Genomic DNA, 15,059 nt, shown 5'->3' with positions numbered 1-15,059 from the left:
TAGGAGGGATGCAGGCGTTCTGGAAACGGCTCCTCTGAGACAGCAGCTGCTTTCAGGATGAGCGAGGGCTTTGGAGCCATCAGACGTGGGATGGAATCTTTGCTCTGCCCCTGACCAACTGTGTGACCTGGGGCAGCCCTCTGCACCTCTCTGATCCCAAGGGTGTAATTTCCTCATCTATAAAATGGCTCGGTTACACCAGAGAATGCAGTGACGACTGAATCAGGCCACCTGCCTTCGATGGCTCCCTGCTGCCCTCGGGCTGGTCTTGGCTGTTCGGCCTGGCATTCGAGGCTCTTTGTGGTGTCCGTAGTTCTCTTTCTCCCAGGACTTCCTCCTCCCTCGTGCAGCTCCCTGCAGGGGCCATGCTTGTCCTCTCCTCCCAGCCTTTGCACAAGCTGTTCCTTGTGCCCAGAACACCCTTCCTCCTCTCAGTTCTCCCTTTCCCTCCTTCCAGCCTGGCTGTCTCCTGCTCAGTACCTTGGGGTTCAGGCCAGGTGTCACACACTTGAGGAGTCTCCATTGACTCCCAGGCAGGGTTAGGGTCCCTGCTCTGCTCTGCAGTTACGTCTGTTTATGCTCGGGATCCCCCTTCCACACTGTGCAACAGGGGTTCACAGTTGGAGGTGAGGCTGGTTCTGGGCCCAAGTTCTCATTCATTGGGTCCTCTGTGGGGTGCGATGGGCCTCAGCCATATCCATGCCTGATATGATGGGGGAAGCCAGGTCTACAGGCCAGGGGGGGTGCCCAAGTGAAGGGCGTTATCTGGAGGCAGAGGGAAACCAGATTCAGAGGCAGCAGGACAGAACCCAGGATGTCAGCCTGAGCAAGGGGCCAAATCCAGGGGTAGAATGTGGAACTTGGGAAGCCCTTGGGAATTGGGGGTGGGAACCATCAAGGATTTAGAGTTTATCCCAAAGCAGCGCATTGAGAGGTCAGTCTGTTTTTGATTGTCAGTACTTAGCACAGCCCTGGCACATAGTAGGTGTTCAATAAATGCAGTCTGGATAGATGGGAGGAGATAGATAGGTGGCAGATTTTTAGACATGAATGAGTGATGTGAATGGTCAGGTAAATGAATGGTCAGGTGGATAGATGAATGAAAAGAGAGAAAGGACGGGTGGGAGCTTGGCTCAGAGAGAAGATGGATGGATGGATGGATGGATGGATGGATGGATGGATGGATGGATGGATGGATAAATGAATAGATAGGCATGCAAATGGGTAACTAGGTAGATGGCTGGGTGAGTAGATGGCAGGATAGTTTATGGAGGGTTATAAGGACTGCATGGTTGGAAAGATAGATAGATAGATGAGTAGGTGTGTGGGTCAGTGGGTGAATGAATGAACAGTAAAATTACACGTGGCTAAATGCCCCACATCTTGCCCAGAAGCAGAGGTATGGTTTGGGTTCTGAGATTTGAGTTAATTGTCCTTCACTGGGAGAAACCAGTGCCAGTGAGGCAAAGAGATCTAGTCCCAGCAGGTCTTGCAGGAGGCTTCCTAATTGACTCCAACCTGAGAGTCCCCAGCTTGGACTTAGAGTGGCCTGTGTCTTATTGATTTGTAATTTATACTTCACACACATCCAAAAGGATTTGAGGTGACTTATAATATTAAACCTGCATGCAACAGGACAGTTTAAAGTGAAATGAGGACTTCCCTGGTGGTGCAGTGGTTGAGAGTCCGCCTGCCGATGCAGGGGACACGGGTTCGTGCCCCGGTCCGGGAAGATCCCACATGCCGCGGAGCGGCTGGGCCTGTGAGCCATGGCCGCTGAGCCTGCACGTCCAGAGCCTGTGCTCCGCAACGCGAGAGGCCACAGCAGTGAGAGGCCCGCGTACCGCAAAAAAAAAGAAGTGTACCTGGTTCAACTCCTGGATCTGCTGCTTACTAGCTATGTGATGTTGGGCAAGTTGCTTAACCTCCCTGAAGCTCATTTTCCCCCATCTATAGGAAGAAAAGGAGCAAGAGATGATGGAAGGAAAGGAAGTTGGTTTAATGGGGAAATGTATGCCTGATGATTGGATACTTAAGTGGGAAGCTTGGTATATGGGCAGGTAGATGAATGGGTGGTAGGTTATAGGGTGAGTGGAATGGTGGATGGATGGTGTAGGTGAGACGGTGGATGGATGAATGGCTAGTTGGATGGATGATGGGTGGATAGGTAAATGGGGACAATAATAATTCTATCTCATAGGGTGTTACGAGCATCAAAGGAGTGACAGCACAGTCATTGGCACTAAGTAAGTGCTTTGTATTATATAATATATGGAGCCATCTTGATAACAGTAACCGTATTTCCTGGAGGAAAAATCCAGACACCCAGAGGGTGTAAGCAGAAAAGAGCATTTGATGTCTGGGTAGGCTGTGGGGGGGTCGGGGCGAGGTGGGGGGTACGTGGCTTTAACAGAGGCTGGGGGCTATCACAGTGATCCAGACTCTGCCCTGCCCATGTTGTACTCACAATCCAGTTGGGCTGATGAGTAAAAGTCTCAGGGCAGGGTGACAAAGGTGACAATGAGAGGTACACATAGGACTGTGGAAACCCCAGTGCTGGGGTCATCAGGAAGGGCTTCTAGAAGGGGGTGACATTTGAGATGGGTCTTGAAGGATGTGTATGAGTGTCCTGGGCAGGTCAGAAGGGCGAGGAATGTTGCAGGGAGAGGAGCGCCGTGAGTGCTGGACTGCAGAGTGAGAGGTCTGTCCAAGGGGCAGAGGAGAGATGCAAAATATTTAGCAACCGCTCAGAAGGGGTGCCTACTGTAAACACCTGGAGTGCCTGGGCTCCTGCCTCGCTTAGCCAGCCCGAGGCGGGTCCCGGAAGTAACTGCCTACCTGAGTGTGTCTCCTCTTCTTTAAAATGGCTATGGCAAGGGGGACTTCCCTGGTGGCACAGTGGTTTGCCAATGCAGGGGACACGGGTTTGCTCCCTGGTCCGGGAAGATCCCACATGCCGCGGAGCAACTAAGCCCGTGCGCCACAACTACTGAGCCTGCGCTCTAGAGCCGGCGAGCCACAACTACTGAGCCTGCGTGCCACAACTACTGAAGCCTGCACGCCTAGAGCCTGTGCTCCACAACAAGAGAAGCCACCGCAATGAGAAACCCGCGCACCGCAACGAAGACCGAACGCAGCCAAAAATGAATACAAATAAATAAATAAATTTATAAAAAAATTTATAAAAAAATTAAAAAGCATTGGACAAATGCTGGCTGTGAAAGGCAGCCTGGTGTATCAGGAAGACTCAAGGGCAATAGAAGTGAGTTCAATTTCTGACTCGCTGTGTGACCTTGGCCAAGTCACCTAACCTCTCAGAGCTTCATTTTCCTTCTGTATAAAATGGGACCAGTAAGAGTAACAGACATCCCTCAGGGTTGTCGTGAGGACTGACAGCTCTTCTGTGTGCAGGGCCATTCCCGTCCCCGCTTCCCTTCTTTCCCTTCCCCAGAAAGCCCTAGTGTTCATTTACCGCCCCCCCCCGCCCCCCAAGCAACCCCTTCCCAGACCCCCATCCATCATCCTGTCCTTTGCGGAGGTTAAGTGGGTCCCCAAGCAGCGAATCCAAACTCTCCCAAAGCCCCGGCCGCACAATGCGGCCTGCTGTTAGCGAGCACCCCGGCTGGCCCGGAGGATTGGGTTTCAGCCAGGCGGCTGGCGCTGGCGGATGCCCAGGCCAGCGGTGGGCAGGCGGGGGACAGAGTGGAGGAGCCGGCGTCGTGGGGACTCCTCCGGCCAGGCCTGAGAAAACAAGAACAGGCTCCAGGCAGGCAACCGAGGCAGAGAAGGGCCTCCGAGCGGCAGGAGGACAAGTAGGGGTATGTGCTGGGAGAGTCGTTGGGCAGAAGGATTTTACATTAGCTGGGTCCCCTTTCCGTGAGCCTGGGGGCGGAGCAGGGGGGCCGCGCCGGAAAAATACCAGGCTGCCTCTTGGCAGATTTCACCTTATAAGACCCATAGCCTTCTCAGGGCTGCTCTGGCATCACCACCCCCTACTTGGTTGCTTTGGACCAGTGACCCCAAGACCCTCTTAGCCGCTGTTCCTCACCTGGTTTTCAGCGGAGAGACCACGGGAAACCCAGTTGGGCTGATGGTTCAAATCCAGCTTTGCTGCTTTTTGGCTGTGTGTCTTTAGGCAGGTCTCTTAGCCTTTCTGAACTCAGTTTTCTCGTCTGTACAATGAGGATAACAGCACAAGCCTTGCGGGGTGTGCAGAGTGCTCAAGACCTGGCATTGAGGGCATGGTACACAAATGCTCTGATTTTTTCCTCTCCCATTTGCGAGGCATCATAACCTGGTAGTTTCTGGGCTCAGACCGAACAGGTCCCATCCTGCCCTGCCCCTTACTGGCTGTGTGGCCTTGGGGGAGTCCTTGATCTCTCCACCAAGCCTTGGTTTCTCCATTACTTGCTCTGGGAGGTCAATGAGACAGGGTCGGTGAAGCCCACTGTCTTCCTCTGTGAGTGTTAGTGATTTTCACCGTTGCCTTCGTATGGCCCAGCCTTTGCATTTTATAAAGACCTTTGCACCCAGTTCCTCCTTGGATCCTCTAAGCAACTCTGTGAGGTACACAGAGTGAGGATGTTGTGATCCCCATTTAATAGAGGAAGGGACTGAGGCTTGGAAAGGTGAAGTGACTTCGCCAAATTACCAGGCTTATCGATGGCCTTGAACTTTATCTGCTGATTCCTGACTGTGGCCTCCTCTCAGAATTCTAGTATGGGTTGTGGAAAGAAGGCTCCAACTCCCAGCCACTGATAGCCCAGGTCTGGCCTCCAGGCTGTGGCTAGCATCTCACCAGGCTGTGGTGGGGTAGACGGGCTTGTGTTTGAATCACCTCAGCCTCATTGGCCCCACCAGGGAGCAGCCAGAGCTGCTGGGAAGGGTTCAGAGCAGCATCTGAGGCTTGGGTCATGTGCCAGGCTGAAGGGCTGCCTGGGCTGTGGGCTGCTGGCCAGTCTGGGACAAAGACCCCAGGGAATAGCTACGAGGTGTCTGTCCATCTTCAGGATCGACCATGTTCTCAGGACAGACCATGTCACTACTCTCCTCAGGGACCCTCTATAGCTCCCCATTGCCCCATTTTGGATCTTTGGGACAGGATTCAAACTCCTTAGCTCCACATTTGAAGCCCTACAGGTCTGGCCCCATTCCAAGCTAACAGATCCATCCACAAAGCATTTTGCTCCCATCCCATGGGACAGACACTCCAGCATGAAGCAGTGGTTAAGAATATGGGCTTTGGTGCAAGGCAGACGCAGCTCCGCCACGGCCCGGCCATGAAAACCTTGAACAATCTCTCCTAACTTTAGTTTTCCCATCTGTAAAGGGAGATTCAATAAAGTACCTACTTTATCAATAGTTACGATGCCATGAGATAATGAATGGCAAACCCTTAGCCCAGAGCCCTGCATCGAGACCCCGTCCTCAGGTTTTACTGTTGCCCAAACTGCCCCTCAAGTTTCATACCTCCGTGCCTTTGATTCTGTCACGCCCTTTACATGGCATGCCCTTCCCCTCTTCTCCCAGCTCAAATGCCACCTCCTTTGAGATGCCTTCGCTGATTCCCTGGTCAAAGCTAATCCTTTCTTCCCTTGGGTCTCCTGGCTCGCGGCCCGGACCAGCTGTTTCACTCTGCCTCTCCCTGTAGAAAGTTCACGCGTCAGGCACTAGTCTGGAAGCTCCTTGAGGGAAGGACCTGCTCACCTGTTTCTGCGTCCCCAGTGCTCAGCACAGGGCCTGGCTCACAGGAGGTGGAGTAGATGTGTGTTGAATGACCATGGTCTTGTTACTTAACCCAGGAGAACTCAGGGACAGCTGCCAGGAAGAAAGAGCCTTTGAGTTAAGTTTTGGAAGAGAAGTTAGCCAGGCTGTAAAGCTGGAAGGGCCAGACATTCCAAGCAGGAAAATTGGGAACAGTCAAGTCACCAAGGCCCAAGGAAACATAGTAGCTTCTGCAAGCAGAAGGAAATTCAGGATGGCTGGACACTGCTGGAAGTTAATTAGCTGGCCCAGCCAGCAGGGGCCTTGAATGCATTGTTGAGGAGCTAGCACTTTATCTCGCTGACAGTGGGAGCTCTGAAGGGCATTAAGCTCAGTTAAGACATGATCAGACATGGGCTTTAGAAACCTCACCCAGCTTCCATGTGCAGATCGAATATATCTACTGTGTATCAGAACCAGTTCTCAGTGCTAAGGTTACAGTGGTGAGGGAAACAGACACAGCGCTCCCCCAGAATGAGGGCCCTGGGAGACTGGAGATCAACAGGACTCACCTACATGATGTCACTTAATTCTCACGTGACCCATTTTACAGATGGGGGAAACTGAGGCCCAGAGAGGAGGACGATCTTGCCTGCAGTCACACACTAGAACTTACCAGAACCAAGGTTCTAGCATAGACAGTCTGCCCCACTCCCCTGCTGCCCTCCCGCCTCTTCCCCCTCCTGTCCTACACAGGGCCATAAACAGAGAGAGCATACAAAAAGTCCTGGTGCGTGTGCGCGTGTGCGCGCGCGTGCGCGTGTGCGCGCGTGTGTGTGTGTGTGTGTGTGTTTTAAGGCTGTAGCTGCAGCCTCCTAAAAATAACACAGAGGAAGAATGAGACACATGTGGGTTCAAATCCTAGCCCTGCCTGTGAGCCTTCGTGTAGGCCGCTTCACTTCTCTGATGTCAGTTTCCGCATCTGAAAAATGGGGCTAATAGTGTGTACCCCTCTGGTTGCCATGAGCCTGAGTGCCCAGCTCATTGCCTAGCACATGGTAGGTGTTTAATGAATGTTCCTCCTCCTGTCTTTGGAACTCTCACCTACTGTCATTAGTGCAGATGAACAGTATCTGTGCCCCTAGAGAAGTATGACCCAAGAGGGAGGTCAGACAGAGCTGACCAGGGGTGGGTCGGGGAGCAGAGGACGACCACCTACCCCAGCCTGAAAACAGAGCCCCGCGAAGCCACCCTCCTGTTGGCCCAACGCTAACGACTTCATTGTGTCTCCCCTTTTAGCTCAAATATTTCTGCAATGTGCACTGCTCATTCACACATAGCCAGAGGGGTCTTCGGGCCTCCCCGGTCTGTGCAATTGGGGCCTCCTGATTGCTTCCTTCTGTGCAGTCTCCAGGAAGCAGAGGGGGTGCGGGAGCAGTGGGGCAAGGGCCAAAGCCGCTCCCAGGGCCCAGACCCTGTTTTCCCACCCTGTTTTCCCACTCTGGGCCGGTGGCTGGAGGCCCTGGTTCCAGCTTTCAGCTGGATGCTAAGCATCTTGTCCACAGAGCCTCAGTTTCCTCATCTTCCTACTGGGATTTTTTTAATGGTCACTTAGAGCATCCAGGGCTTGGGAACTGGACATTTGCAGGGCTAGCTGGTGTGGGGGTGCCCAGAGGTGAGTGGAAGGGCAGTGTCAGGCAGGATGGAGGGTGTGGACGGCACCAGGGGGGCTGGGAAAGATGTGGGCAGGTGGGTGTGGTCCAGCAAGGGGGCCTCCGAGAGCCGCTGACCTTTACTGGGCAGTTCCTGCTCCAACTCTGCAGCTCAGTCCTCAGCTCCCACCACTCCCTGCCCCCCCCCACATCTATCCCCACAAACCATGCTGTTGTCTCCTCCGTGCCTTTGCCTCTGTTGTCCCTTCTGCCTTGCATAACCTTCCCACTCAGCCTCTCCTAACTCCCTTCTAATTCATTCTTCGAGCCTTTATCCATGTCACTTCCTCCAAGAAGCTGTCCTTGCATTGTTTGTTTTCTTCGCCTTCCGTACCCGATTCCCATCACACACAGTACCCCATACACATTCCCGTTGCGTCTTTGTCACATCATGTGGTGATTAATCAATCATCTGTGTACAACAAAAGTGGCTTCCCCTGCACACAGGATTGTCTTTGTCACCGTGGGGATGGGGACGGGGACATTTCCAGCAGTTCACAGGCAGCTTGGTGGAGCCTAGTGGTCCCCAAACTGTAGGAAGTGAGATGATGTTAGCTAGTTTGCAGACGAACATTTTTAATTGTAATGGTCTTATGTTTATTTTCCTTCCTTTTATGGCAAGTGATATTGGTTTACCATTTGTAATAATGATAACCTTTTTCCTCTTTAAAATGCACTTAAGAGAAAAAAAAGAGTCAGAAGAAATTTTGTAATTAAATAACAGTGCAGGCTGTAGGTGGAAACAGCTGAAGTCATGGATGGTGTCCTGATGGAGCATGTGTTCAAGCCGTACAGTTTTAGGGGAGGGAAGGGGATTTCAGCCTTCAACTGAAGACCTACTAAGTGTGAAGCCCTGTGCTGGGTCTTGGGGCAGGTAAAGAAGGTGTAGAAGGGGAGAAGATCAGAAGGAACAGTGTGTGTGAGAGAGTACCAAACAATCTGCAGCTGGAGCACCGCGTGTGAATGGAATAGTTGTGTGACCTTGGGCAAGTTCCTAAGCCTTTTTAAGCCTCAGTTTTCCCATCTGTGAAATGGGACAGTATCAACTATCCCTTGGCATCATTGTGAGAATGTGGGTAAGGGTTTCTGGCTCCTAATGGACAGGGTCTCTGTCTCAGTGAACATGCGTTCTCTCCCTCTGTAGGTTTTTGAGATCAGAGGAGCAAAGTCTGGGGTGTTACAGGGAGGAGGGAAGTGCTGGTGATGGAAACAGGGCTTGGCTTTTTGAACCCACCCAGGTTCCTGAGGCAAGAACTACTGACCGCAGATTCCCCGGGAAACTGAGTTTGACTTTGGGGCTTGGTTTGAGAGAAACAAAGAGGAAACCAGGGCATCCCAGGAAAGCAGCATCAGACGGGCCAGGAGGGGCTCCCCAGAGGCCGCGGCCCTTGAGCGAGAGGCTGATGTTTGTCAGATGTTGGCAAGCGTGGTCTGGGGTGTGGTGGGAGCTGCTTGGACTCGCCTTCACTTGCGGGGCCACCTAACGAGCCCAGAGGAAACGCTGGGTGTGTGCAGGCGCTGGGTCGGCCAAAAAGCACCACACTCGGTCTAAGAAAGAATAGCTGCCGCTTATTGACGATCTGCTTTGCGCTGGGCTGCAAGCTAACAGACCTTCCGTCTCCTTGCGTCCTCCTGTCCACCCTCGGAGGGTATTATGGCCATTCTCCAGGTGAGGAAACTGAGGCTTACAAAGGTTGCCCGTCCAGGGTTACAAGGCAAGTGGGTGGCAGAGCGGGTATTGGAATTGAAGTCTGACCTCCCGACCCCAGTTGATCTGCTCTGCTTAGCTGCCTCTTTTGCAGAGGGTGGAGGGAGGTGTCGACATGGAAAGGCAGAAGGCCAAGGGGAAGTTGTAGGGAGAACACCCCGGGGTTCCCTCCTGCCACGGCCCCAGGGGTAACAGCTTTCCCAGAGGCAGCCTTCAAGGCAGAGCCCAGGATCAGCTTGGTGAGAAGGGAGCCCAGGAGGTGCCGGCCTTCTGTGTCCTTCCCAGGGGACATGCAAGCTGGACCCTCCTTTTCGCCCCTTCTTGCTGTGAACCAGCCTGCCCATGGACTTCCTGTCCTTCTGAGATCCTCCCCTTGCTGGTTCCAGATGTGGTGGGAGGCTGAGGCGGGGAGGGCAGTGGAACCCCCAAGCCTGAGCTCCCCGGGAGCCCAGAGTTTGAGGACCAGCCTTTAGTGCGTGACTTTCGGCAAGTCATTTGCCCACTCTGGGCCTGAGTTTCCACCCAGGCGATGGGGATGTCAGTTCACAGGCCCTTCTCTGGGCTGTGGAATCCTCTAGTGCTTGGCCTCTGGGTCAGCCCAAGAATCCAGCCAAGGGGTAGGGCCACCTGCTTGGCGGCTTGCCTCCCCCGCCCGACCCCTTTCTGGTCCCAAGCAGAGTCTCCTCTCTCCCTTGTTCCACACGGCTCCCAGCAGCTGTTCCTCGGGCCCAGGCAGAGAGCCCGGCTTGGCGCGTCTCTGGCTGAGGCCGATGAGAGAAAACAGGTTAAAAGTTCAGCCCTTGTTCTCTCCAGGAGGAAATATCTGCAGCGTTCGGAGTGTGGAAAGGAACCCTTTTTCCAGCTCCAAAGCAGCACGATACAACTTCCCTCCAATTTGCCGTCAGAAAGATGCCCTTGGCACTGGACTCCACCGTCCCTGGCACCCTCCTCCCCCCTCGCCAGCCGCCAGTGCAAAGGGACACAGTGACCGCAGACACAAGCCACAGGCGGTCATGAGGACACTGCCACATCCTCCCTTGTCAGCTCACAGGTCTGACTGGGGTCACCTCTGGCTGAATGCTTCCTTCTCTCCCATCCTCCCATCCATACCTCCCCTGCCCTAGTTCGAGACCTTGTTACTCCCATTTTGACCTTCACAGAGGCCTGGACACTGTGTACCCTGCCCCCACTCTCTCTGCCCTAGTTCATCCAGCCCAGGCCATCAAACTAAGTGTCTAGAAGTTTATAGGGTAGGAAGCAGGAGACCCTCACCTCCCACTCTGCCACCAACTCCTGTGTGATCTTTAGGAAGTCTCTTCCCCTCTCTGTGCCTCAGTTGCCCTATTTCTAAAATGAGGCAGTTAGGCTAGACCAGGGATAGCATCTCAAATGGTGGGTGTTCGTTTCCTGGAGCACTGTGGTGAGAAGCACTGTGTAGCCACAGAGTGTGGGGATTGATTAGTGATGTGTCCTGGGCACAGAATTGGAGCATAGCTGCAAGCACGCCTCTCGCTCACTCTCGCTGATCTAGGTGGTGTGGAAGGTCCAGCTGTGATGCTCTGGGTCTCTCCGCCTACCCTCTCACAACTATTTGTATTCCTACCCCATCTCCACTAGCAGACTGTGAACTGCTCCATGGTAGGGCTTTGCTAGTCACCGTTTTTTCCCTCAGGGTATCCAGTACAGTGCTTGGTACATAATGGGCATCAGGATATATCTGGTGATTGAATACTCGAGCAATTTAAATCTTCTCAGTGCATTGTAGTTCAGTTCAAAAAGTATTTGGAATCCCCTGTGGCAGGAAAGGGGTAGAGGGAGGGGTGCTGAGCCTGATCTGGGTGTGATTGGGGATCTCTCTGGCCCTGTGGGTCTCCTTTGTCATTGGCCGTATGGTTCTTTTCCTCCAGCTGCTGGAATAAGGGGAGGCAAGTGGGGCCTGGCTGGTTCAGAAGCTGATCTGAGTTTCCTGAACCCCCAGAGGGCAGGTGATGGTCTGGCCCCACTGGACACAGTGCTCACCCCTTAACACCCCTCCATCCCCAGGGCCCTATCCTAGGGGCAGAGTTGGCTGAACCCTAGGGGAGGGGGCCCAGGGTTGAGGACACAGTGGAGAACCCCAAGTTCCTGGAGAAGGGGGGAAAGGTATCCCTCACAGGAGGTGTGTGCCAGAGGGTCAATGTGGGATAACTGATGCGGCTTGGCTGGGACCCAAGGGAGGCCCCTGTAAGGCCAACATTCCAGTTCTGAGAATTTGATGCAAGTGGAAAAGCTAACAGATCCCTAAGTCTGAAGTTAAAATTTGAGATTTCCTGAGGACTCTCTGAAACCCATCCAGGAGACCCCAGATTAAGACCCTTCCCTACCAGTAAAGGAGCAAAGGGGCAATACCTAGGTTGGAGGGATGTGATTAGCTAAGAGGGTGGGGCATAATCCTGTGTGAAAGGGCTGGAGTTGGACCTTAAGGGGTGGAGTCTAGAGGAATAGAATCAGATGATTGGCTGGAGTGTGTGAGTGGGCGGGATTATGGAGTGAGAGGCAGGACCTAAAGGGAGGGTAGTCTATAGGGTTAGATCCAGATGATTGTTCGGAGCAATGGAAGTAGCGCTCTGTAGAGCAGGCCCTCAGGAGGTAGGTTCTTGGTGATTGACGGTGCTTCATAGGCAGCTCAGTGATGACTCTTTGCTGTCTCCACAGAAACGCTGATGGACTCAACCACAGCGACGGCGGAGCTGGGCTGGATTGTGCATCCTCCATCAGGGGTGAGTCAGTGGTCCTCAAACCCTGCCTGGTCTCCCAGGATACCTCGGGTTCTGCTGCAGGGCCCAGATGCCCCGCCTCCCCCACCCCGCCGAATTCCAACCCCTTCTCCTCCTTCAGGTCCCAGGACCTGGCCTCTCGTTGCCCCACCCTGCTGGTCCCCTACCATTGATGGAGTGCTAGTTACCATGACAACATGCTGGATGCTTTCAGACTTTATCCCATAGAATTCTAAACGGGAGGCTGAGGGAATTCCCTGGCGGTCCAGTGGTTAGGACTCTGCGCTTCCACTGCCGAGGGCCTGGGTTTGATCCCTGGTTGGGAAACGAAGATCCCACAAGCCACACAGTGTGGCCAAAAAATAACAAATAAATAAATAAATAAAAGCGAGGCTGAGAAGTGGTACACGCAGTACCCCCATTTTATAGATGAGGAAGGTGAATTGTCATTTCCTGAGCACCTACTGTGTGTCGTACTATATCAAAGCACCTTTACGTCATCTCCAGTCCTATGGGGAGGAATCCCCTCCATTTTACAGGTGCAGAAACTGAGGCTCGGAGAGCTATAGCCACCTGCCAGGGACCCTATGGCTAGTAAGTGATAAGGGCTCAGGTTTGCATCCAGGGCTGTGACCGAGTCTTCTGGGTCCCTTTTCTGGGTCCCCGTAACACTAGGCTCCCCTTTCCTGAGCTCTTATCATCCCACTGCCTTGGGTCCAGTGGTCTGAGCCCATGGAGGCTGCGAGCTTCCCAAGAGCAAGACCAGGCACAATTTGAGATTCCTCTTTCTTCCCATAACAACCAGCCCAGCAGTTACATAGAGACTGTGGGGTCAGACACTCCTGAAATTCTGTCCCAATTCTGCCACTCACCAGCTGTGTAATTTTGGGCCAGTTCCTTAACCTGTCTGAGCTTTAGTTTCCTCATCTATAAAATGGTGATAATCATGTCTTCCTCACAGGACTGTTGTGAGGTTCTCCTGCAACGTGTCTAGCACGGTGCCTGATGTAGAGTGGGCTCCTAGTGACAGGTAGCTATAGTAACTGTCACCGTCATCATTGTCAGTCCTAGTATCATTCCCTCCTCATCCCCCTGGTCTCTGGGGAGGGCTCTGGGCTCCCACAGCCCATCCCTTCCCTTCCCCCCATCCCAGCTCCTCCGCTGGGACTCAGCTGCTACCCCAAGGAGCTGCGTCCCCCCACCCCCCTCAGGTCTGTGCTCTCAATAGGCAGGGCCCCAGGGTCAGGCCTCTTTCTGTGGCTCTTTCTTGTCACCAATTTTCCATCTGTGAAGGCGGCTGGGCGCACATCCCCACCCTGCCAGTAATGAGGCCAGGCTGGGCTGCAGGGCCCCCGGACGCAATTATTTGGGGTGTTTAGGCTGCAGGGCCTCTGCATGTTAATTAGAGAGAGGGGAGAAAGGCAGACTGCTCTAATTAAGTGCTCTAATTAAGTTCCGAAGAAGAGCAGTGATTGAAACAAGGGGCTGACTTTGTCACATGGTGCCACAAAAAAAAAAATTAAATGCAACGTAGGGAGCTTCAGAGCCACCACTGAAGGAGCGGCTGGGCCAGCTCAGCCTTCCCCACGCACGCTTGCCCTTCACAGCATCAGCCCTCCCTGGGCTGGCAAACACCACCCCGCCCTGTGCAGACTTGGCCTGGAGAATCTGAGGGAGGCAAAAGGACAAAGAGGGTGACACCTCTCCCACCACTTGCCCCCGTCCCCCCCCAAAGTCACATTTGGCAGTTGGGGAAATAGAGCCCCAGAGAGGGGCAGTGACTTGCCTAAGGCCACACATCAAGTTAGCAGAGCTGGGACAAAACCCAGGACTCCTGGGCCACTGTTGGGTCCTCATGTTTCAAGACAGTGCGGACAAGCATGGGTCTGGGTCTGGGTCTGGGTCTGTGTGACCTGGGTCAGGTGACCTCGCTTCTCTGGTCTCTACTCCCTCATCTAAAATAGAAATAATCCTACTTACCACATGTGATAATCATGACAAAGAAATGAGATCCTGTTACAGCACCCACCCTTGGCCCAGCATGGGTGAGTGGGGTTCACTCTGCTGTTGGGTCTACCCCGGACGCAGCCAGCCCAACACCAAGGGGGGCACAGGAGAAGGAGGGGATGGGTGGCTGAGCCCAGCAAGCTCTCAGTCCCACTGTGGAGACCAGACCAAGAGGGCCGGGGGTGCCCGGCACTTGTCCAGGCAGGTTGTCCCCGAGGGCCCAAGGGAGAGTCGGTGAATGCGAACACTGCAGCTGGAGGGAGAGCCCGTGGCAAGAGGTTCCAGAGGATGGGCAGAGAGACGAGAGGTGCTCGAGGGGTCACAAAAGTGTGAACAAAGGCGCAGCCTACGAGTGAGCTTGGCCTGTGAGCGTCTGTGGAGGGAACACGGCCTGTGCCCTTCCATTTCCAACTTTCCATGGCCCTGCCCAGCCCCTTCCAGCCGGGGGGCTTGGGAACTCGCAGCTGGGTGAGAGCCCAGGCCGGGGCCCAGTGAAGCGCCGAAGTGCGGACCCCAGGCGGGAAGGCGGGAAGGTGTCCCTCCAGGCACCGTCTTAGCCACTTAAGGCCCCAGAGCAGAGCTGCTCTCATGGGGGAAGGCCTTGTCTTCCTGTTATGGGGGTGAGGGCTCTTCTTCCATTGGACTGGGAATCCCCAAGGGCAAGGACTGTGTCTCCCTGATCAGACAGGGAGCTCCCGGCAGGCAGAATTCCTGTGTCCCCCATCAGACTGGTAGCTCCCCAAGCACGAGCTCTGTCTGCTTTCAGACAGGGTGGGCCTCTCCCTGGTTTCCCTTCCAGGTGGGAGCTTCCCAGGAACAGGGGCCACGTCTTCTTTATCAGATTAGTTACCCCTGGGGGTAAGGGTCACATCTCCCACGTTGACTAGGGCAATACCAAGAGCAGGGTGTGTGCCCTTCCCATCAGATTGGCATGTCTCCCTCATAGACTGGGGGATTCCTCAGAGCCAAGGCTATGTGTCCCGCTCAGCTTAGAGTTCTCTGATGGTAAGCATCATGTCTCCATCATCAGACTGGACGCTCCCTTAGCTAGGGTCTGTACCTCCCCCATTAGACCAGGAGGCCCCAGATGGTAGGTGTCCTGTCTACCCCCATCAGACTGGAGGATTCCCTAGGGAAGAGTCTGTGCCTCCCCTCTTAGACAGGGTGTTCCCT

The 15,059-nt window shown here is 54.0% G+C and overlaps 1 protein-coding gene across 4 annotated transcripts in view; it reads left to right on the top strand.

Moving 5' to 3' along the window:
• EPHB2 (EPH receptor B2) overlaps positions 1-15,059 on the top strand; it is a gene marked incomplete at its 5' end in the record, with an annotated part of 186,390 nt that overhangs the window by 52,082 nt on the left and 119,249 nt on the right. For all 4 annotated transcript variants that reach the window (XM_082654407.1, XM_082654410.1, XM_082654408.1 and 1 more), the window contains one exon: positions 11,818-11,882. In XM_082654407.1, the coding sequence (XP_082510533.1) occupies positions 11,818-11,882 (65 nt within the window). The remainder of the gene's footprint in view (positions 1-11,817; positions 11,883-15,059) is intronic.

This window comes from Grampus griseus (assembly GCF_964374135.1).
Source record: "Grampus griseus genome assembly, chromosome: 1".
NCBI classification, from domain to species: domain Eukaryota; kingdom Metazoa; phylum Chordata; class Mammalia; order Artiodactyla; family Delphinidae; genus Grampus; species Grampus griseus.
Note: the sequence above shows the minus strand (reverse complement) of the source record. Positions and strands in the feature narration are given on the sequence as shown.